The sequence below is a fragment of the Nanorana parkeri genome, unplaced genomic scaffold, assembly GCF_000935625.1.
Source record: "Nanorana parkeri isolate BGI_ZX_2015 unplaced genomic scaffold, ASM93562v1 scaffold25, whole genome shotgun sequence".
Taxonomy (NCBI): Eukaryota; Metazoa; Chordata; class Amphibia; order Anura; family Dicroglossidae; genus Nanorana; species Nanorana parkeri.
Window position 1 is genome coordinate 968452 of NW_017306293.1, and position 22211 is coordinate 990662.

Consider the following 22211-nt stretch of genomic DNA (forward strand, 5'->3'; position numbering starts at 1 on the left):
ATGTGTCAAAATAACATCCACATGAATAGCACGACCCAAGGTTTCCTAGCAGAACATTGCCCAAAGCATCAGACTATCTGCTTGCCTTTTTTCCATAGTGCATCCTGGTGCCAGCTCTTCCTCTGGTAAGCGACACACGTGCACCCGGCCATCCACATGATGTAAAAGAAAACATGATGCATCAGATTAGGCCACCTTCTTCCATCGCTCGTGGTCCAGTTCTGATGCTCACCTGCCCCATACGCAACAAACTGTGATGCACATTCACCTTTCTGTCAGAACCAGCATTAACTTTTTCAGCAATTTGAGCTACAGTGGCTCCTCTATTGGATCGAACTGCACAGGCCAGCCTTCTCTTCGCACCTGCATCAATGAGCCTTGGCTGCCCATGACCCTGTTGCTGAGTCACCAGTTTTCCTTCCTTGGACCACTTTTGGTAGGTCCTGACCACTGCAGAAGGGGAACATCCCACAAAAGCTGCAGTTTTGGAGTTGCTCTGACCCAGTCGTCTAGCCATCACAATTTTTCTTTTGTCAAAGTCGCTGAAATACTTTTTTTTTTACTTCCAACACATCAACTTCAGGGAGCAAATGTTCAGTTGCTGCCTAATATATGACACCCACTTCCAGGTGCCATTGTAACAAGATAATCAGTTATTCACTTCACCTGTCCGTAGTCATAATGTTATGGGGGGTGCACTGTGACTGGGGGCTGGTGAGCATGTAAAGTGGATGGAAACACAGATCTTACACTGGCAATGCTGTACATGCGGCTGCTTTTTTCGTTTTAGGCTTCGTTTTCGGTCAATTTAATTTTTTAACTATAGGACAGAGATAACGGGAGACTTCATTTTATTAGATCGTCTTTTGATATTCTTATATCACTTACATTGGACCGCAGGAACAACATTTTTGTGTTTTTTTTTTTTTTTTTTTACCAACAGCTCTGTATGCAAAAGCGATATGATGGAGCCCAGCAAGCTCTAGACATGAGCTCACTTCGTTCTGATCCAGGTACGCATACAACATTTCACATGCATACTCTCAATGAGCTTTACCCTCGAAAAAGGTATAGCTGATGCTGCTTGTTTCTTTTTAGATCTTGTGACAAACAAAGTAGACATCATTCTAAACAGGAAGTCCTGTATGCAGAGTATGTTGCAGATCATTGAAGAGAATGTGCCTGAGGTGGGTCTTTCACACTTGTTTTATAAAAGATGATAAAGTAAAGAAAGCACTAACAATTTCACTGCCCAAGCTTTTGATGCCTCAAAAACCTGTGCCAAAAGTTGGTAATAGTAATGTAGATGAAAAAGAATTGTTCTTGTAAAGCTTCTTAATACTTCTGATTTACATTCTCCTGTGCTCTTTTTGAACAGAAGAAGCTAATCTAACTTAATTGCTCATGTGTGCTGCATCTGTTTACATTGTGACTTATTTTTCTATCTTTCAGCTGTTATCTTTGGATCTCAGTAACAACAAACTGTACAAACTGGATCACATGACAGACATTCACCTCAAAGCCCCAAATCTAAAGATCCTAAACTTGTCTAATAATGTGGTGAGTTTGTTTATGGAGCTTCCTTTCTACCTTACTCCGTCTTCATACTTCTTTCTTACACCTTACATTTAGGCTCCATTCACACCCAGACGACAGTGTTATGGCGTGTAGAAGCCATTTTTTTTTTTTTAAATGCAGCACATTTTTGCACTTTCTTTTTGCAATTCTTTTTTTTTTTGCACACTTAAAACTTGCGTGCATTAAGTTGCTTCTATTAACACATTGGGTGTTTCTATGAGCAGATTGTGTCACATTGAAGTAAATTGGCAAAACTTGCGTGAAATTGCGCAAAAACAATTGGAAACGCTTGTTTCCTATTGACTCTATGGGGACAAAACGAGCTGTAATCTGCCAAAAAGAAGCTCATGTATTTTTTCCAGCGAGAGGCGTTTTCATTATTGCGACAAACCCCTTTCAGTAGGTGTCAACAGGGGCCTGAAGAATGAATGGGATTTTTTTGTGAAGCATTTTGTTGTGCCTATTCAGCTGCGACAATACGCTAAGTGTGAGCCAGGTCTTAAAGGTATGTCTAGTCAGTTGGTCACATCAGTCGCATTGGCAAGCATTTTCAATCAGTTACAATGTGGTTTTTAAGCCTATTAGCAGAATATTTGAGAATTTTTTAAACAATTGTGCGCATATTCCAGAGCGGAAAAGGTTGGTTATATAAAAAACAAAAGTTTGTTGTATTGTTTTAGTGGGCAGTATATGTAGGAGAATAATGTGAATAGTATGAAAGCAGCCATTTTGCGCAGGAGAGTGGTGCAGAGGGTATGGCAGCATGTGCAGAAGAGGAGTGTGTAGGTAATGATGGCAGGCAGTATGTGCTGGGGAGGAGTGCAGGGGGTATGTAGGGAACAGTATGTGCAGGAGAGGAGTGCAAAGGATTTGGCTGGACAGTATGTGCAGGAGAAAAGCGCAGAGAGTATGTGGATGTTATAACACTGGGTGGGGCAGTATGTGTTTAGGAGGAGCCCAGAGGGTATGACTTTGGTCTGTATTTACAAGAGCAGTGTGAAGGATTTTATAGGGCATTCTGTGCAGGAGACAATTGTGGAGGGTATAACAGCAGGCAGAGCAGTTAATCTTTTGACTCAAATGGTGGTCTCTGATCTTGCCATAATTTGCCCCAAAATTATTAGGAAATATGGTCACAACCAAACAGGTAAGTGATGAGCGCAGAGAATCCGCCCCATAATGAATTTGGCACCCATTCACAGAACTGCTAATTGAAAAGCAAATGCATGGGATTTGACCTATTCACCCAGGGTTTTACGGAGCAGGAATAGAGATGAAAATCTGTGTTCAAGAAATTGGCCTGCTAAAAGTGAAGCAGGTTGTTCTGAGACAGTGGCGAGGATTGTGTCAGCAGTCCTGCCAACTGTGGTGGCACTAAGGCTAAAAGTGTGTCCCCGTGCGCTGCATCTGGCCCACTAGTGCTCATCATGTGAAGTTCAGTTGGCTGGATGCAGAGCGAAAGAGGAACACAGCTGCAGTCCAGCAATAAGCCCTGGAACTAAATCAGGTCCTGAGCTTCTGCTACTGAGCACTCCATAGGAGCACTGACGGCAGACAACCTAATCACAATGTGGCACAATGCTTCTGCGTTGAGTTACATAGAAAGAGATCAGGGCTGTGGGAAGGGTGTCTGATGCTAGCTGTCACTGTGACAGGAGCTCTGATGGAAATATGTAGACAAACTGCATTATTTTTGTATGCTGTGTGGCTGCGCTGCTTGCTCCCTAACATGTACTCTTCTCTCACTGTCTGGACAGTAGTTATTCATTTATTGTGGCATATGCTCTGTTACCTAGACTTGCGGGGGGGGCGGTGCCTGATGGAGTTTCCAGAGACGTGGGAAACTCAAATCTCAGAATATATTTTCATCCACCTTCTCCTCCTTGGTTCTTTGCTTTCCGGCTTCCTACGTCTTAGCAGCATCGAACAAACCTTATTTTACACTGTTCAAGGTCTGTTGGATCTAGGTGGTGTTCCATTCCTTTGGCCGAGCATTTTCAAGACTTTGTCTGATTCTGGATCAAAATCACTCATGTTCACAAATTCACAAAAAATTAATCCATTCGGTCACCTGTCACCTCTGGTTTACTTAGACTCAAAGAATATGTACTTACACATTCCTATATTTCCAGCTCCTCAATGTTTCTTTCACTGATTTCAGTTTGTGGCTCTTCCCTTCAAGTTGCTTTTGGTTCCAAGGATTTCTCAAAAGTTCTTGCTTTGGTTTTTTGCCTCCAGAAGGGCAATCCAATTATCAGATACTTTGGCTACCTTCTACTTTGAGAACAGTCCCTTCCTACCTTTGAGCTCAATGTCTAGACCAGTGATGGCGAACCTTGGCACTCCAGCTGTTTTGGAACTACAAGTCCCATGAGGCATTGCAAGGCTCTGACAGCCACAGACATAACTGCCAGAGGCAGATGCATCTTGGGATTTGTAGTTTTGGCACAGCTGGAGTGCCAAGGTTCTCCACCACTGGTCTAGACAGTGCTGCGGACATTAGAGGACGTTGGGTGGATTCTGAACATTGAAAAGTTGTCCCTAGTTTTGTCACATTGCTTGGAGTATTTGGGTCTTCTGTTTGGATACTCTTCAAACAAAAGTGTTCCTTCCTCAGAGCAAAATATTGATGTTGCAGGATCAAGTTCAGTTGCTTGGATTCTGTCGCTGTTCCACTCTGACAACCTGCATGAGAATACTGGGGTTGATGGTACCTTTTGAAGCGGTACCTTTTTCTCCATTCCAGGACTTTACATAGGAACATTCTGGTAGTCAACCCCTCTGCAAAGTGAGTGTCTGTCTGACCTTGACAGCCTTTCCATGCATTGGACCTTATTTGCTTTTGGGTCTGTAATGGGATTAGATAAGAGGCTTAGGCCTTCTGTCCTCAAGGAGTGGTTCTCTTCTTTCTCTGGTAAGACATATTTCAGGGGCTGTGAGTGTTTCTTGATCATTCAAGCATTGGTTCTTAATGCAAGACTGACACCTGGTTTTCTGTTCACACAGTTTTTCTACCAAGTGGCGCTTGGGGCCTCATCTAATGCTTGCTTCTGGCATAAGGTCCTTCTGGCAGCTATTGAGCTGCAGGCATTGCCCTGCTTTTTATATATATTATGTTTGGCCTGTAAGCGATTGCTTCCTGTGTTGCTCACCCTTCAGTTGCAATGTTTTTGGACATCCTGAAGGTGAAAGACTTCCTGTGTTCCTCCATGGATGAGAAATAGAATTTTTTTTGTACTCGCCATAAAAATCTTTTCCTGGAGTCCATTGCGGGACACACCACATTGTGTGTTTTGGTTGTGCTCTTGGTAATGTTTGCTACAAAACCTACACATGCTGGCAGCGGGATAGGATATCTTGGGCTGGCCTACAATTTTCTGTTTTGCGTGCTTGTGTCCAAACCCCTTAAGCAGCAGTATAACCTTAAGGTGAAAAATTCCCTGTGTCCCTCAATGGATTGCAAGAAAATGATTTTATTGTAAATACAAAATTCCTATTTTCTGCTGTCTAAGCAAGTTGCCCAGTATTGGAAGAGGCAATCATTTATACCCACTGTTTTTCATTTTTATGTAGCTAAGATCAGAAAAGGATCTGGATAAGGTTAAAGGTCTGAAGCTCGAAATTCTGTACTTGGATGGAAACCCACTCTGCGACAACTTCCGAGACCAGAACACATATATCAGGTCAGTCCGGCAGTTTCTTACCTTTTGACACATGTTAGAAAGAGGTTTTGCTGAAGCCTTAACCATCACCCGAGCTGCCTGGCTTTTCAATCAATCGTCAGGGTTGGTTTTCTTCTGCTTTGCACTTTAAAGCAGCCCTTGAAAATGACTTCCAAATGTTTCTTCAGTAAAAACTTGAATCTTGAGCTCCACAGAACTGAATTGGGGGTTACTACTGTGAGACCTATGTGGTTTTACACTCAACTGACGAGCGTTATGGGATAAGAACGTGTCATTTGTGTTTTTCAACTTGTCGGTGAGTTTGGAGTCCATATATATAATGTTATACAATGTTTTTATTTCTGATTTGGCTCTTCCCATTGATTGCCAAAAAGATTTTAATTCGAGATAGATCCCCATGCATAGAAAATATCATAATACCATAATAAGAAAAGGTCAATGGGTAAAGTATATTTCTTATGAATCGCATTGCTACAAAAACTACTTTATTTTGCCCCATCTCAGAAAAGAAGATAAGATTATTTCTTAAGCTTCTCAAGTAGAAAAAAACAATCTTTGGAAAGGTTGAATTTAGGCTTGGAGCAGTTCTACAGGTTCATGAGCAGTGGGTTGCGTATGAATTCCTGTAATCTACAGAAAAGTGATGGGGCAGTGTAGACAAAAGTGAGAGGAAATATGTGGGGGAAGGGAAGAGGAAGAGACAGACAGAAATTGGGTACCAGTCTTATTTGGTTTTTTTATACTAGATAACGGTAATTTGTTTTACTTTTGTAATATATAATGGTATTTTACATTACTAAACACTTATATCCTTTAGCTTGTTTTTGAGGTAGTAACTTTGTATTCCATATGATTTTTTTCTATTATATACTCATTTGTGTTTTAGTTTTTGCACTTGGCTAAATTACCTGACCATATAAATTAGTGATTTTATTAGCATTTCAGTTGTTTGACATTCTCATGTGACTGACCCTAACACTAGTGTGAGGTACATTTGTGTATTAAATGCATAACTAGTAGAAGCCCAGCTATGTTATGTGCAATTATGTTTATTTGATTGCATAAGAGGCAATGTTCCTTCTGAAGCAGAGTGTCATCTGATGAGATCCATGCATGGGAGACATTTACTGGAAAGTGTCATTTCAGTGATATTTGTGCACCAAATCCTGTGTCCTATTCTTCACAACTTGTTCTGTATTTATTTGGGTAGAGGCCCCCCTGTGTCCGGTAATAATTTATCTATAATTTATAGCAAGGTTTGTGAAATAATTTGTGGCATGTACATTAAAAAGCTCTTCGGTGTCTTCTGCTTTTTTAAATTTCCTTCTGTTTCTTTTCCAGACACACAACCAACACCTACTATCTATCAAGTAATCTGTTTAGCTTGATTGTGTTTCTCTGTTCCATTTTCTTTTTCTGTTGCTGCACATCACACTATTTTATTTCCACATCCATAATTACTTTTTTATTTTATTTCACCCTTTCCATTTGGTACAGTCTTAGTCCACAGGTTAACCATTACCCATTGTTCTATCTTGCCTCTCCTCCTCCTTAGGCTTCAGGTGAAGTAACTTGCCTTTGTTACACCTCCTTTATCTCAGCCAAGAATAAGATGAGTCATCTAACTCTTATCCCTATGAAAGCCCCTTCATTCAGCCCTTGTGAACTCACTGCCGCCTCCTTTCATACAATGTGGTTGTCTGGTCTATGACGGGTAAGATTCCCCATGCGGGAGCAACCTAAGGCAGACCTGATAACAGCCACGAGAAGATCACTGAAGGAGGTAGGTTGCAGTATTAAGCCCAAATAATGTACTTTTACCCTTTTGACATTCTACTAAATGACTTGTACCCGCCTTGCCAGGGAGGTGGGCTGGCATCCCATGAAACACCAAGGACAAGAAAATAACATCAGCAATTGTGCCTTGTGCACACAGTGGGGCTACCTTGGATCGGAGTTGCAAGCTGTAAAAGGGGTGATCCTGCATTTAACCCCAACTGTGCTTGGAGATAGGAGGGCCTAACGTGGAGGAGATGGGAAACGGGTTAGCTGGAGGTTGTAAAAGTCGTATTTTCCTGTGTTGAAAGAGGCTATGCCTAAGCTTCTCATTGCCTACCATTTCCATTTCTACCCAACCTCTTCCCTTTCTGCCTTTCATTTGAACCACTCATTGCCCTTCACCTCCACAAACATCATCATACTATTGTCTGTCTGTTCTTTACTCATCACAATCTTTCCAACCTATTACTTTTGAAAATAATCAAATATATGTAATTCAATCAGTACATTTGTTGGAGTAGACATTCATTGGGAACATACTGTATTAGAGAATACTGATTTGAAGAGCTGATACTGCCACTGTATTTTTCATTTACCCCGATTTATGTTTGCGCATATAAAATGCCACACTGATTTGTTATCTCTATGCCATCTCTGCAATGGGCCTTGTCTAGTAATAATTAAAGGCCCTTTTGTAATACAAAAACAAGACTATTTTTGATTACCCATTAGATTTACTATTCCTGTGCCAGCCCCTAGCAACGTTTCTGTATGGTTCTCATGATATGACTAAGCTGTGAATGAGTGTTGCATACATATTCCTCTTTTGATAACCATGTTGAAAGGAAATGCATATGCATTGACTATGGTTGAGGTCATTGGTGTAAACAAAATTTTAGCTTTGACTGCTTTATGTGTTGACTATGATGTCACAAAATTGTATTTAGCTTTGTGAAGTTAGGACATTTGCTGGACAAGATGGGTAGAGACCGTATGCAAGCACAGATTTAATAATGTACAGGAAGTCTTTATTTGCCAGTGTCCTTCATCAGCAATGTCCTGGCAGACTGCAGGGCTGCACTCCTACCTTCTCACTGCAGAGAACAGTGTTTGTCTACACCCCTCTACTAGGGTATGGTGTGGTGAAGGTTTGGTCATGGTGCTCGGAGTGTGGGTTGGGGGTCTCAATGTGCTGTTACTAACATTTTCTGTTTTTCTTTGGCTGTCAACATCTGGATTTTACCTGCTCTGAACGACAGTAATATGAGAGAACGCTTTCCAAAACTACTGCGACTGGTGAGATCAATAACTTGTTTGGTGTTTCATTGTTCTACCTTGTCCATGACATGTTACATTTTTTTTTTTATAATGTAAAGTGCACTGATAATGTTCACAGAGATCAAAACATATAAGATCAGCAGTACCGCGGGCAGGATATCTAATCAGCCCAGATCGTGTCAATTTGGTAGGATGACCTCTAGCTTTGTAGGTTAATCTATAGAGACGTAAAACGTTCTTTACCAATGTGTTCCATAAATGAGGAGAATCTGAGTAATGTTCAGATTTTGGCAATATTTACCCTGTGGTTCAGTAACTTGAGCAGATGGAGATACAAGGTCTGAACCTAGCTAGCTTGCTTTGCTGTAGTGAGGTGGCCTTTTCGCTGAGGAATACCCATAGAGTACCAAGGGTTTCCACTAGGGTTGCACAGATACCAAGTACAGTACTCGGTACAAGTACATGTACCGATACTTTTGAGCTCCAAGACTACACTAGAGAAAAATTCAAAAGTTAGGAGGCAGCACACGGAGCTCCTGGGATTTGTATATCTCTGTTTTAATGTACGATTTTTGTTTTTATAAATATAAATAAAGGGATGCACAAATACCAGTTTTGCGAGTACTGGTACTTGCCGGGTACTTACAAGCTTACTTTTCCAGCTCCAAGACTAGAGAAAAATTCTAAAGTTAGGAGGCAGCACACGGAGCTCCTGGGATTTGTATATCTCTGTTTTAATGAATGATATTTTGATATTTTAATTTTTAATGAATAATTTTTTTAATAAATATATATAAGGGATGCACTATTTTTTCAAGTACAAGTACTGATACATTTTTGTTTATTGTCATGTGACAGTTTTTCTAAAACAATACAGACTAATGATTTCAGGACAGTGGTGGATTGCCAGAGCCAGGTCCCAGCTGCAACTGCTGCAACCCTGGTAGTTCTCATGAAAATGCCAAGTATCGGCACTGGTACTCGAAAAGTATCTGTGCAACCCTAGTTTCCACAATTGGTATACCTCAGCATATGACTGTCCTCTAAGCTGAGAGTGACATGTAGATCAATGTGCCCTTGGATAGCACATTTTTATTTTTTCATGTGGAATTTTTAATTTGGTGTGTACGGCTTCATTTTGAGCACATTTAACTTTGTATATTTTACTTTTACCATCACAGGATGGACATGAGCTTCCTCCACCAATAACATTTGATGTAGAAACCCCCACCACACTTCCTCCATGCAAGGTGAGAACTACTGGCTTCTTTTACTAATCAGGTGACAGTTTTCTGTATTGTATTTTTTTCCTTTTTTTTACCTTTTCATGTTCTGTCTTCTCATTTAGGGCAGCTACCTGGCTACAGATAATATTAAAGTAATAGTTTTGCGATTTCTTCAACAGTAAGTTAGCTTTACTTAATTATGGTTTCTTTTTTTTTGTCAGCATTTGATGTTTTGTGAATTCATTTTCTTCATCACCTTTCTATATTGCTGTCCCATAAACTTTTTAAAAATATTCAAAGTTCCATTATATTGTTAAAGAGCACACTTGAGTTATTCTGATCCTTTTACAAAGTGCCACTACTTCATAAGCAAGTTAAGTTGGGTGGGAGTAATGTTCTGAGATGCTTAAGAGCAGGAAGAGCAAAATGCTAGAGGAGGAAACCAGCCATAAACTCTTAAATTAACATTTGAACTTGTCGCACCAAACACTCCGTGCTATTCAGTGCAAACAGGCAAAATGAGCGCAGTGGAATGGGTGGCCAAGATATTGTTTAAAAATGCATTTAAAGATTTTATAATGTAAGAAACCCATTGCAATGTGCACTACCCTTTCCATCCTCATTTGCACCATTATTTTCACTACGTAAATTAGGTTCACCTTAAAGTAAAACTTGGGTCGGGAAAATATACTGCCTGCTTTTGTTATTCTTTTTCTAAAAATGCTAGTAAATTGGTTGCCATATTTGATTTAGTGGCTTTTGTATTTTCAACTGCTAACCCAGAGCAACCATGCAGATTAATAAAATGAAATTACCTACTCCACTCCGCCCCCTCTCCCTGCCCCACTGTTCATACCTTTTTACAGTGGAAGCACTCGCCTTCCCCTGTGACCGGTGTGCGGTCTGTACACTGCACTGCAGCCCTGCAGTATAATGGCCACAAATGGTGAGAGCTTATTGGTCTGCACAGTTACCTTGCTGACCATTGAGAAGTGCTTTGGCTCAGAAGCACTCCTAAGCACTATTTATAAATGTGTTAGCTGTTGTCAATTTTTGTTGCTGTCCCTGACTTCACTGGTTTTATAGAGTTTTTATTTACTTCTGCAGATATTATGCTATCTACGATGGTGAAGATCGCCAAGGCCTGCTAAATGTTTATCATGATGAAGCTTGCTGTTCTCTTAGCATCCCAGCTGTGTCAGGGCAGAACCCTGCCAGGTGTGTAGCACTGTCTTTTCAAACTCTAGGAATAACACCCTCAAACACCCACACGCAAATCAAACTCTAGGAATAACACCCTCAAACACCCACACGCAAATCAAACTCTAGGAATAACACCCTCAAACACCCACACGCAAATCAAACTCTAGGAATAACACCCTCAAACACCCACACGCAAATCAAGTTTCATATCTATAACATGATGTTTGTATTGGTGTAGGAGCAGTCTGGGAGATTATTTCACTAACAGCAGAAATTTAAAGCGACTGCGAGATCCCTGTAAGTATATTCCTGCAAATAAATATTTGATGTTTTACCCATGAGCAAAATTGTGTGTGTATGTAAAATCTATCTATATTTTTAAAAAATATATATTTTGCATGCTCTTTTCTCAGCGCTTCGGTTTAAACTTCTTAAGCACAAACGTCTCAATGTTGTTAGCTTCTTGAATGAACTTCCAAAGACCCAGCATGATCTGAACTCCTTTGTTGTGGACGTCACTGCTCAGGCTGTAAGTGTACGGAGAACACTAACCTAATATTTTGATCTTCATCATATTCCTTCGAGTCAAATGTATTGTTTCTAAAGTGTATGTCGGGGTGGGGTGGGATGGGGGAGAGAGTTTAGAAAAAATACCCATTGATCTGCCAGAAAATGTGTGCTCCGAACTTTCTGTTGCATAGCCTTTGCTGCACTGAAATCCCAAGCAGTGCTGTGGGCCCAATACACCACTAGACTACAGAACACCCCCCTTCCTTCTCACCATAACTCAGGCATGGCTGACAGCACTGCTGATTTAAGTGCAGTGCATCCGAGACACCTCACCAGCAGTTTGGAGCTTCCAGGATTTCTGGCAGGATAAACAGTTATTTCTTTGTACTTGGTGTTTTTAACCACCTGCTGTCCGGCTGTTGTAATTAAACGGCCGGACAGCAGCTTCTTGAATGCGAGTGGGCGTTTTTAAACGTCCCATCCCGCCCCACTCATGCCCGCTGCTAGGCGGCGGGCACGAGCGGGAAATCAGCCTGGAATGTAAACAGCCAGCGATGGCTGTTTACATACAAGCGTTCGGGCGTCTGTAGAGATGCCCGATCGCTTGTGATATGTGTGCGGCCTCCCTCCGTTGCAGCCGCTGCTGGCGATCCCGAGCTCCGCTGTGCCCGGTGCGAGCCCAGGACCAGCACAACAGCTCTGTGGCCAGAGATCAAACTGAGATCAGTACACAAACTCCATTTGATCTCCTACTCTTCGGAATGCAGGAAGTGATGTGTATTACATCACTTCCGCATTCCTCTGTCACTCTCCGGTACAGAAACCGGAGAGAAGCTGGTGAAGCAGGTGTTTGCTTCATCAGCTTCTCTGGGGGTCCTTAGGTGACATTAGGGGTCTTAAAGACCCTTGATGTCTCCATAAAGGGGTCTTAAAGACCCTTGATGTCTCCATAAAGAGGACCTGACACTGAAAATTGGCTATCACAAAGGGGGCTTGTTAGTCCCCTATGTGATGGCAATAAAGCTAAGTGGAAAAAAAAGGTTTAAAAGAATAAGTTTAAAAAAATATTGAAAAATTAAAAGTCGCATATCAAAGCAATAAAAAAAAAAAATTTTTTAAAGTCCCCCGCCCCCACATACACATGCATCAAGTGTGCCTACGTGCGGAAACGACGGTTGCATCTATTACTCCTCACATATCGACTCGAAAGTCGCAGTGAGAGCAATAATTTTAGGGCCATCAACCACTGATGACACCAAACTGATGAGCGGTAAAGGCTTTTAAAGCATCGCCTATGGCCAATTTTGGGTATAGTATTTTTTGCGAGTTCGCGGGCGCACGCAATTTTAAAGCTTAACATAGTTGGTGTCTATTTACCCGACGTGACCCCGTCTTTTATATTTTGCCAAAAATGTGGGTAATAATAATTTTGTAACATAACGTAGGAAAAAAATTTTTTTTTCCCGAAATTTTCGGTACTTTTTTCATTATATAGTAAAAAATAAAAACCGCAGTGGTGATTTAAATACCATCAAAAAAAAGCTCTATCTGTCCCCAAAAAATGGTATAAAATTAATTTCAGTACAGCGTTGCATGACAGAACAAATGTCAGTCAAAGTACCGCAGCGCTGAATACTGAAAAATGGCCTGGACAGGAAGGGGGTGTAAACACTACGGTCAGCAAGTGGTTAAAGAGACAATACATGAAATTTGCATGTATTGCAAAAATGTGCTTAATTGTTTTTCCCTGCCTAAACTTACACTTTAATACAACAGCCTGCACCCTTGTCATTGTGTATATAATGGCATTGTATTCTCAACTTTAGTATAAACCAGAAGAAACATGTTTGGCTTGTTGGTGACGAGGACAAGTTACAAGGAGCACATTTTGCTTAGATTCCGAACTACAAAAAGATCAGAAGAGTTTGTTAAACTTGCTGGCTAGCTAGTCACTGTACAAAGAGAACAAAAAAGTCTGCTTTTGGCCTACCACATGTGGTCCAGATGTGTAAACATGTCAGTTGTAGAGCATTGATTTAAAAAAAACTGCCAGAATTGATTTGTAAAGGACTGTTGGAGGCAAGTGTAAAATGTCACCAGTCTTTCACTGTCAAGCTTTTCAGACTCGTCCCTGTTTTAGTGGAATATGTCACCACAATGACGGCTCCATAGACTTCTATTGTGGCTACTAATTCTGTTGGAAACATTTTGTTTTGGAGAGTTGCATCTTGGAAAGGACAGTATGGATGTAAGTGACATTAATGCATGACACTTGCCTCCTGTGGTCCTTTCCACAGATAATACATTAAGGGCTTTTAATTCCAAGGTATTTAATGAGATTAATAAAGCAAGAGTGTTTTGGCTAATGTTAAACTATTGGTTAAACAAGTAAAAATCAATTATTTGGAAGATCAGGTCAAACAGTTAATAGGCGAGCAGCTGTCAGACTTGAGGTGACCTCTGCCTATCCAATTGCCTTTAGCAATACCATAATCCTGTCTCGGTGGGTTTCTTTAGAAGCTGGAAACATTACAATATTGCAAAAATCTCATTTAGCTTAAATGACTGGATTACATGGCTTGTTTGGGTAGTTTCCCACACTATAGCTAGATAATGCTACATAGTGAAACCTCAAACCCCAGTCAATACTATCATTATTATAAAAAAAATTCTAAAAATAATAATAATAATCAAAACTTGCTGCTGTGGAAGAATCACACAGCAAAAATGTAAAAAGTGTGTCAGTCATTTAGGAACAGAAACTAAAAACTAGCTCAGTCATGAAGGGGTTAATGGTACTTTGATGCTCTGTTTTGCTGCTTTTTTATTCTCACAGAGATTTTTTTTTTTTTTGCAGACCACTTTACTTTGCTTTGTGGTTAATGGAGTGTTTAAAGGTGAGTCTAAATTACTAAAAATATGGGCAGTCTCCTTTTCCAACTGATGCTTCCTCTTTTGGTTTTGTGGCTCACTGCAGTGCAAGCAGTGTCTCTGCAGGATGCTGCATTACCAGAGATGCTTGGAGGCAAACCCCAGAGGCGATATGCTCTCACATGTTGCAGTCTAGTTGAGTCAGCACTCTGCCAGGTTGTCTGCCCTGAGCTTTGGCTAAGCCTCCCCACAACACATACATATTGGCCCATGATCTGGGTTACGACAATGTCATTTTCCACAGATCATAACAATAAATCTGAGCCGTATGTCTGGCTAGGGGTTGAGCCTGGGGTATTTTTATGTGCAGCTTCCATGTATCTGGTCTTGTAGTCAAGTCAGTACAAGTGTAGCAGTGACTGGAGGAGCTTTCTTCTCACCCCTTCTCCCAAGACAATGAAGACCGTCTTAAATGGGGATTCTGAAGGAAGCAAGATGGGTATTTAATCTGTGGTGTTTGCTTCCTTGCCCCGTACCTTTCCCTTTAGCATAAAACTGTTTGCTGATGTTATCCTAAGGCTTTGTGACAAGCAGAAGATAATTTTACATAAATATTGTAATACCAGTCAGTGCTAAAGTGCTGTGTATAGAGACTGCTAAGAGCGAGTCGTTATGCTGATATGTTTACTCCTTTTTTCCTCCAGTTGAGGGGCAATCCAGTGATCCTGTACGTGCTTTCACTCGGGTATTCATAGCAGTGCCAGGAACTGAAGGGTAAGTCTGACTCCACGTCATAAAAGATATATACAAATATATCAGCCTGTATTTTTTTCTTCAATATGTTTTATTGGGTTTTTTAGGAATACAAGACATGCAAATATCGCATTGTTAGCCTGTATTTTTTTCTTTCTTGTACATGAGGGATACAGGATGCATATGCTCTCAGGTTATACCGCCACCTATAAGAGGATTTGAAAAAAATTGTAGGCCAACCAGCATAAACCCTCCCATTCCCAGCATGCCCAGTTTTATGCTTCTATCTGGATCTGCTCTCAGCTACGTTTTGAAGTGTCGTACATTTAGGGGGCTAGCCTGGAGGGTAATCTTCAGGCACTGGGTTCCAGTTTTAAGTGCTTTCTAGACCCTGCTCAAGTAACAAGTTAGCTGCTTTCCTGATGCAGAGCTGTTGACCTTGCTGCTTGCCGTGTCTCTAAAGACATCGTCCCACTGCTCCTCAGAGCCATGTGGAACACCAAACGTCGGTCGGTGACCTGGTTACCTTCATCCATCCAACCTTACACCTGCTCCCGGTGGTTGGGTTTTCTGATTTACCTCTGAGCTATGTTGCTTTTACAGCACATGGTTGCAACATGTCTTGTATGTACCTGGCGCCTCCAGCACACGCTCCACTAATGGCTTCGGTGCTGCTTACATTGTGCCTATTAATGCGTCAATGTCTGCAGCCTGTAATCCTTGTCCCCTCTGCTCCTAAAGTCTATGCTATCTTTAGAGTCCCTTGCTCCATTCGGCATAGCTACCTCCTCGTCTTTGTTCAGGGAGGATTTTACTGCAGTCATGCATGACTTTTTGGGCGAAGTAGGCCAGATGTTTGCTGAGCGCAGAAGTCACAAGCTCACTTTGTTGTCTTTCTCTGCTGATTCCATATCTGCTCGGCCCATGGCTTTAGATATCTCTGCAATAATTATTCAATAAAATTGATAATGAGAATCATTGTCAACAATTCTCATTATTGATTGGTTGATTCCGACCAGACTCTGTGCCCAAAAGCTAATCCACCGGCTCCGCCCCCCCTCCAGCTGCCAACACCACCGCCACTCTGCTCAGCTACTCTCCTCTCCCCTACAGGCTGCGTTACCTCTGATCACCAGTGCTCTCCATTGCCTGTATCAGTAGAGGCAGCAGACATCAGAGGGGACACAGACGGGCTGTCAGGTGCCGCTCTGAGAGAGCGATGCCAGAGAGGGGGTTTAGCCAGGACACAGTGTGTAGCGCTGCTGGACAGGTTAAAGAGGCTCTGAGACGATGGGTGTGTGCAATAGCCAGCCTGGTATTGGCCATTGCAATTTGATATAGCCTATAGCAGGCTGGCTATTGCACCCGCCCACTGCCTGCTTTCTATCAGCAGAGCAGGACCTGAGGGAGTACTTTCTCCTTTAGGTCCCTCCTCTGCTGATTGACAGCAGGCAGTGTGTTGGTGCAATAGCCAGCCTGCTATTTCAAATTGCAATAGCAGGCTGGCTAATGCACACACCCACTGCCTGCTGTGTTTACATTCAGTTGCCTTTGCAGGCAGCTGTCATTCCCTCACTGCAGCTATTCAATCCATATGTACTTGAATAGCTCCTGTAAAGAGGAAAGGTGACCCCTAATGTCACCTTAGAGTGTGCCTGTATTCTCCAATGTAAGCCCACCCCATTCCCATGTAATGGCAATAAAGTTAACACAAAAAAAAAAAAAATACCCCCGCGAATGCGTGCATTCGAGTGGAAACACAGGTCGGGTGCACCTACTTGCAAAAATGAGGATTGCTCTACACGTCGGTTATTTCCACGTGCGCACAGGCTAAGCATACTTGTAATGCTTCTGCCCCATCTTCATAAATTTATTCTAGCGTGGGCCTGTCCTAATGCCTTACTGCTGTGAAGTAATATCGGGGTTCTAATCTGAGTCCACATCAGTGGTAGCCTGACGGAGGGACTGCATGTAGTGCTGTACACATAGGAAAAACTTCATATTGCCCTCTGACTTCAAGCAGTTGCAAGTCTACAGTATTTCAAATCTGTGCGTTGTCCTGTGGGCGTCAGCTGTAACGTGGGTGTAGCTACCTATATGGGTAGAGAATTCCCCTGTCATCAGTGTTGAGAAAGGGCAGCATCTTTGTAGGGAAGTGCACAGCAAATAGCACATATAGCAGCAATGAACAACCTTCCCACTGTCGGTGCTCCAAAGCAGCTGCTATCTGCAGGATGCCATTAAGAGAAATGTGCATCAGAGGGGGGCAGAGGAAGGTAGTGCTGTGCTGGCAATAATTCTACTTCGACAGTCACAAACTACTAGCAGCACCCTGAGATCCGCCTACTGCAAACAGCCTTGGCATGGTGATATTAGAATTGTCTCGCAAGAAGGCATTAGAAGGGAACTTCAGCAATGAAAGCCCTTAACCCTAACCAAGGTCTTTAGTTGAAGCTCTTCTGTCTAATAGCTTCGTGACTATAATGTAAAATTGAGCAGTGAGCACCTGGAGCCAGTTTATTGTTTTAGAAGTTACATTCATGTAACTAGACGTGGGATGTTTAGTGCCAAAGAAAGATCAAATCATCAATAGACAAAAACTGTCTGTTACACGCAAACGTTTGTTGCCAGGAGCTTTCATTTCTTTTTACTTTGAATTTAAACAAAACATAGGATGTCCACATTCTACGAATATCTGTATATACTGATCTCTGATTTTTGTCTGTCTTTTTGTTACCTATATGTGTATGTGAAACTCATTTGTAACCAAAATGTACCTTTTTTATTTGTAGACTTCTTCTTTTGGTAAATGATCAACAATTTATAAGGAATGCAAGCACGGATGAGATTCGCAAAGCCTTTGCCACGCCGGCTCCGACTCCATCAAGCAGCCCTGTACCTGTGCTGGCCCCTGTACCCCAGGACATGGTGCAAGCATTCAGTCAGCACTCTGGCATGAACCTCGAGTGGTCTCAGAAGTAAGATATTCAGGCAGATGTCTGAGGGTTTGCTTTCTTTGCACGCATTTCTGAATCTATATAATTTTCCTTTTGTCTCTGTAGGTGAAAAAAAAAACCACTTGTATATTCTTGTGGTTTCCTGCACATATTATATGCCCTATGGCCTGATCCACACTGAATGTTTTGTAGCGCTTTTTCTGCCCTTAAAAAGACGCTCAAAAACACACTTACACACACACACTTACACACTTACACACACACACACTTACACACACACACACTTACACACACACACACTCACACACACACACTCACACACACACACACACACACACACACACACACACACACACACACACACACATAGGTTTTGGCCCCATAGACTCATAGGAAACGCTTGAAACTGCACGTTTGCATGTATTTGCACGTTTTATGCTTTTTTTCTCACATCAACGAGCTACAAAACGTGCGTTTTGACGTATGCGCATAAAACGCACATAAAAACACGCAAGAAAGCTGTCGCCTAGGTATGAACCAGGCCTTAGTGTAGATTTTTTTTTTTCTGCTGTATTTGCTCTGGTGACAACTGTAGTTGGAATGGAAAGTAGTAAGAAATTCCAATTCCAAGTCACCAGAACAGGCATAGAGGGGAAATCTTCCAATAGGGACTTTTATTTTCCTACCCCCCAGTGACAAATGTCTAAGCAGAGACATCCCTCTATTTACAGTGATTTTGTCTCTCAACTATTCCCTACTCTGGAACACCGAAAAGAAAGTTATTGCTTTAGGAATACTTTAAGAAAAATGTAATATATATAAAGTCTATAGAAGTCGTCTTACCCTTCTTCCATCTTTTCCCAGGTGTCTCCAGGACAATGGCTGGGACTGGGAGCAGTCTGTGCAGATTTTTATGAGGCTAAAAGTAAGAACTTGTTTATGGAACAAGGTTTGTATTCAGCCCTGAGACTCTTTCTAAACTCTAATTTGTATGTTTTACAGGCCGAGGGAAAAATTCCAGACATTGCCTTTATCAAGTGATTTTTTTTTTTTCCCCCAATGGTACACTTTTCAAGAGTGCTCACTTTTTAAATGTTCAGTAAGGAGTATATCCGCTAAAGACTGAAATATATGGACATAAGGACCGTTCAATTATTCCCACTGCACTAAGCTATTCACAATTCCATTTTTAATACAAAATGCTTCCCACTACTGGATAGTCTTTGTACATGCGTATTTGAGATGTGTGTGTGTGTGTATATATATTTACACACACACACGCACACACATATAGGTTTTCGGTCATCCCTTTGTGAATGGTATGCCTGCTGTTATTTATTTGCATTGTGCCTAAGTAAGGTGTAGGCGTATGGCTTTGGATTATGAATTACACCAGTCTCTGAAAAAGTTTTATTTTTTATTTCCTCCATTTCGGTGGAAGCTGTAAACCATAGCAAATGTAAATTCTTTTTTTTTTTTTTGCAATTGGAATTCCACAAGTCGGCAAAGTGACATCTGCCACCTACACTTAAAGACAGCTAAACATAGGAAGAGAGAAGGCAGAAAAATGACCGTAAAAGCTGTTTATTTTTTTTAGCCATGCATTTCAACTTAAACCTGTGTGTATAAAACTGTACAATATTTGTTCCCTGATTTCAGTGTACATAAATGTATCTCTGTTGAAATATAGAAGCATCTTTTATGGGTCATGCCAAATAACAAAGCCTAAACAAAACCAATTCCTGCAGCTTACCCGATGTCTATTTTGTCTTATTGTGTATATAGGGGGGGAGGGGGTTGTAGAAATCAACTATTAGGGTTCCTTCTCAATTTTGCAATTCTTTCCAGTGCATTACTGCACTCATGTTAATGTGTCACTATGCAGCAATGGAAAGTATGGATGTTCAGATACAGTGCCGATTCTTGGGCATTTTCATGGGAACTACCGTGGTTGCAGCTGGGACCTGGCTCTGGCGCTCCACCACTGTCCTGAAATTATTAGTCTGTATTTTTTTAGAAAAACTGTCACATGGCAAAAAAAAAAAATGTATCAGTACTTGTACTTGAAAAAATAGTGCATCCCTTATATATATATTTATAAAAAAAATAATTCATTAAAATATAAAAATATCATTCATTAAAACAGAGATATACAAATCCCAGGAGCTCCGTGTGCTGCCTCCTAACTTTAGAATTTTTCTCTAGTCTTGGAGCTGGAAAAGTATCTGTACTTATACTTATACATGTACCGAGTACTGCACTTGGTTCTGAACATCCCTAATGTAAAGGAAAAACGTCCCTGCAGCATTTTGAAATCCAGCACACTACAACATACAGCTTGTGTGCTGAGGTGTGCTGCAGCACCGGTGCATTGCAGGTTGCTCTACTTGTGCGTAGATTTTGGTTGCCATTACATTGGGGGGAATTTATCAAAACTGGAACAGACAAAATCAGCTTCTTTTCTTCAGTTTGTTCATTTTAAGATTTGAAAATGAAGGAAATAAGCTGATTGGTTGCCGGGCACAGCTGTTTCAGTTTTGATAAATTCCCTCCATTATGTTGTATATAACTACAATGCATAGGTGTGAGACCAGCTTAAATACATTCTTTATTTTCATTGCTATGGATATGATTAAAGTATAGTGTCATATTAATGTGTGTTGGTGGTATATCTATCTAGCCACTTGTCCAGAGACGCTTGGTACAGCAAGACACTCTGTTTGCAAATTCAGTTTTTTCAGCGGGTCATTTGGGGATTATTTTATATATTTTTGTAAATATAAAATGTTTTTGTGAGGAAGCCTTGGAAACATTTTAGCAGTTGCCCCCAAAATATCAGCCAAATGAATGTTTTTTCAAAAAAAGCAACTCATTTGGCTGCTGTTAGGTGACTTTGCTACAGTTTTCTGGCATATCTCCTCCAGTCTGTATGAATGTTACCATGTTATTGGACTAGACCTAGTCTAAAGCTGGATATACACGGTTCTTCTTTTTTTTTTCTCAACCCACGGGCTGAATGAAAAAAATAGAACCGATTCCTCAATCAACGCTTACGGCATAATGGACGAATCCCCCGCTGCTTCCTTTGTATTCTGCAAGTGATCGGTGGGTGCTGTCAAAATACACCGAACGGAGCTTGCAGCTGATTGGCTAGCTAGCTCTGTTCGGCCGAGAACTTTCCGACCTGCTCCTTAGATCAGCTGATTGAGGGATGCCGGACGAAAAGGTGCCAACAGCGTTCATTAAGGACCGGCTGAAATTCGAAGCGTGTATAGCCTACTTTACTAGTAGTCTTTTCAATACAGTATTTGTACTCTGGTTTACTTTTTATTATTCTACTTGAGCTAGTTTTATTTGACCCAAGTCTATGGTTAAATTTTTGTTTTTTGGGGTTTTTTCTTCTCCGTTCAGAAAGGATGACTTTGAAAGTGTAATGTGTGTTTGAGAATAGGGGAGCCTTTGGTTGGGTATGAAAGAAATCACATTTTCTGTTTGGTGTAGGTGGATGTGTGATCTGCAGATTCAAATCTGACTTGGGCCAATCTTTTCATAGTAGTTTATGTTGAGAGGATGAGTTAGTGTGTGTGTGTGTGCGTGTGTTGGGACTGTGGGCTCACGGGACATATTTTCTAGCAGTTCTATATGAAACTGAAGTTTGCAATCCTTTCACTTTTTGTTGCTAAAAGGACTGGGGAATTAAATGAATTGTTTGGTCAGTACGGGGGCACCTCCTTCTGAAGACACAACTTCCTTGGCTATTATGCTGATTCTTCCCTATGGCCTCCATATTTTAAAAACTACTGCCCGAAAACGTGCAGGTTAGGAATTCTGACTTTCTAATCTGCGTACCTGTGCCTGGTCAGTGACTTCAGTATTAAGCATTTGAAGTCCGAGACAGGCAGCTTGTATTTTCAGGAGGAGGTCAGCAGTGGCAATCTCCATATATTTCTTTATATTTCCTTTAGGATGGGTTAATTATGGGTGTTCTGGAAGTACAGTGGTACCTCGGTTCACGTACGCTTCGGTTCGCGAACAATTCACAACCGTTTGCAAACTCCGCATCGGGAGACGAACACAACTGCAGCCATCTTCCCTGCTCTGACACATGGTCGTGTCTTCCTTTGGTCAAGATCGCCATCTGATCACAGTTTGATTTGGTTCACGACCAGAATCCTGGAACGAATTAAGTTTGTGAACCGAGGTACCACTGTATAATGATATTCCCAGCATACATGCAGAGGAAATGCAATGGTTTATGTGGGTCGGCAGGTCAGAGGTGATGCCTTAGGAACTGAGGGAATGTTTGTAGAGTGTAGTAGACTGGGCAGGGAGCTGTGTGTATGTGAGTGTGTGTTGCATTTTTTGACAACTGG

General features: G+C 41.3%; 1 protein-coding gene across 1 annotated transcript in view; it reads left to right on the plus strand.

Annotated features, from left to right (window-relative positions):
- The window catches only part of NXF1 (nuclear RNA export factor 1), a 39439-nt gene extending 20525 nt beyond the window's left edge, over nt 1–18914 (plus strand). Inside the window, exons 7-21 of the mRNA XM_018565581.1 lie at nt 944–1013; nt 1099–1187; nt 1453–1560; nt 5152–5261; nt 8300–8336; nt 9500–9568; nt 9667–9722; nt 10652–10762; nt 10986–11044; nt 11161–11276; nt 14115–14154; nt 14833–14902; nt 17674–17859; nt 18703–18763; nt 18841–18914. Of these exons, the coding sequence (XP_018421083.1) occupies nt 944–1013; nt 1099–1187; nt 1453–1560; nt 5152–5261; nt 8300–8336; nt 9500–9568; nt 9667–9722; nt 10652–10762; nt 10986–11044; nt 11161–11276; nt 14115–14154; nt 14833–14902; nt 17674–17859; nt 18703–18763; nt 18841–18879 (1221 nt within the window). The 3' untranslated portion in view covers nt 18880–18914. The remainder of the gene's footprint in view (nt 1–943; nt 1014–1098; nt 1188–1452; nt 1561–5151; nt 5262–8299; nt 8337–9499; nt 9569–9666; nt 9723–10651; nt 10763–10985; nt 11045–11160; nt 11277–14114; nt 14155–14832; nt 14903–17673; nt 17860–18702; nt 18764–18840) is intronic.
- Nucleotides 18915–22211: the final 3297 nt, after the last annotated feature.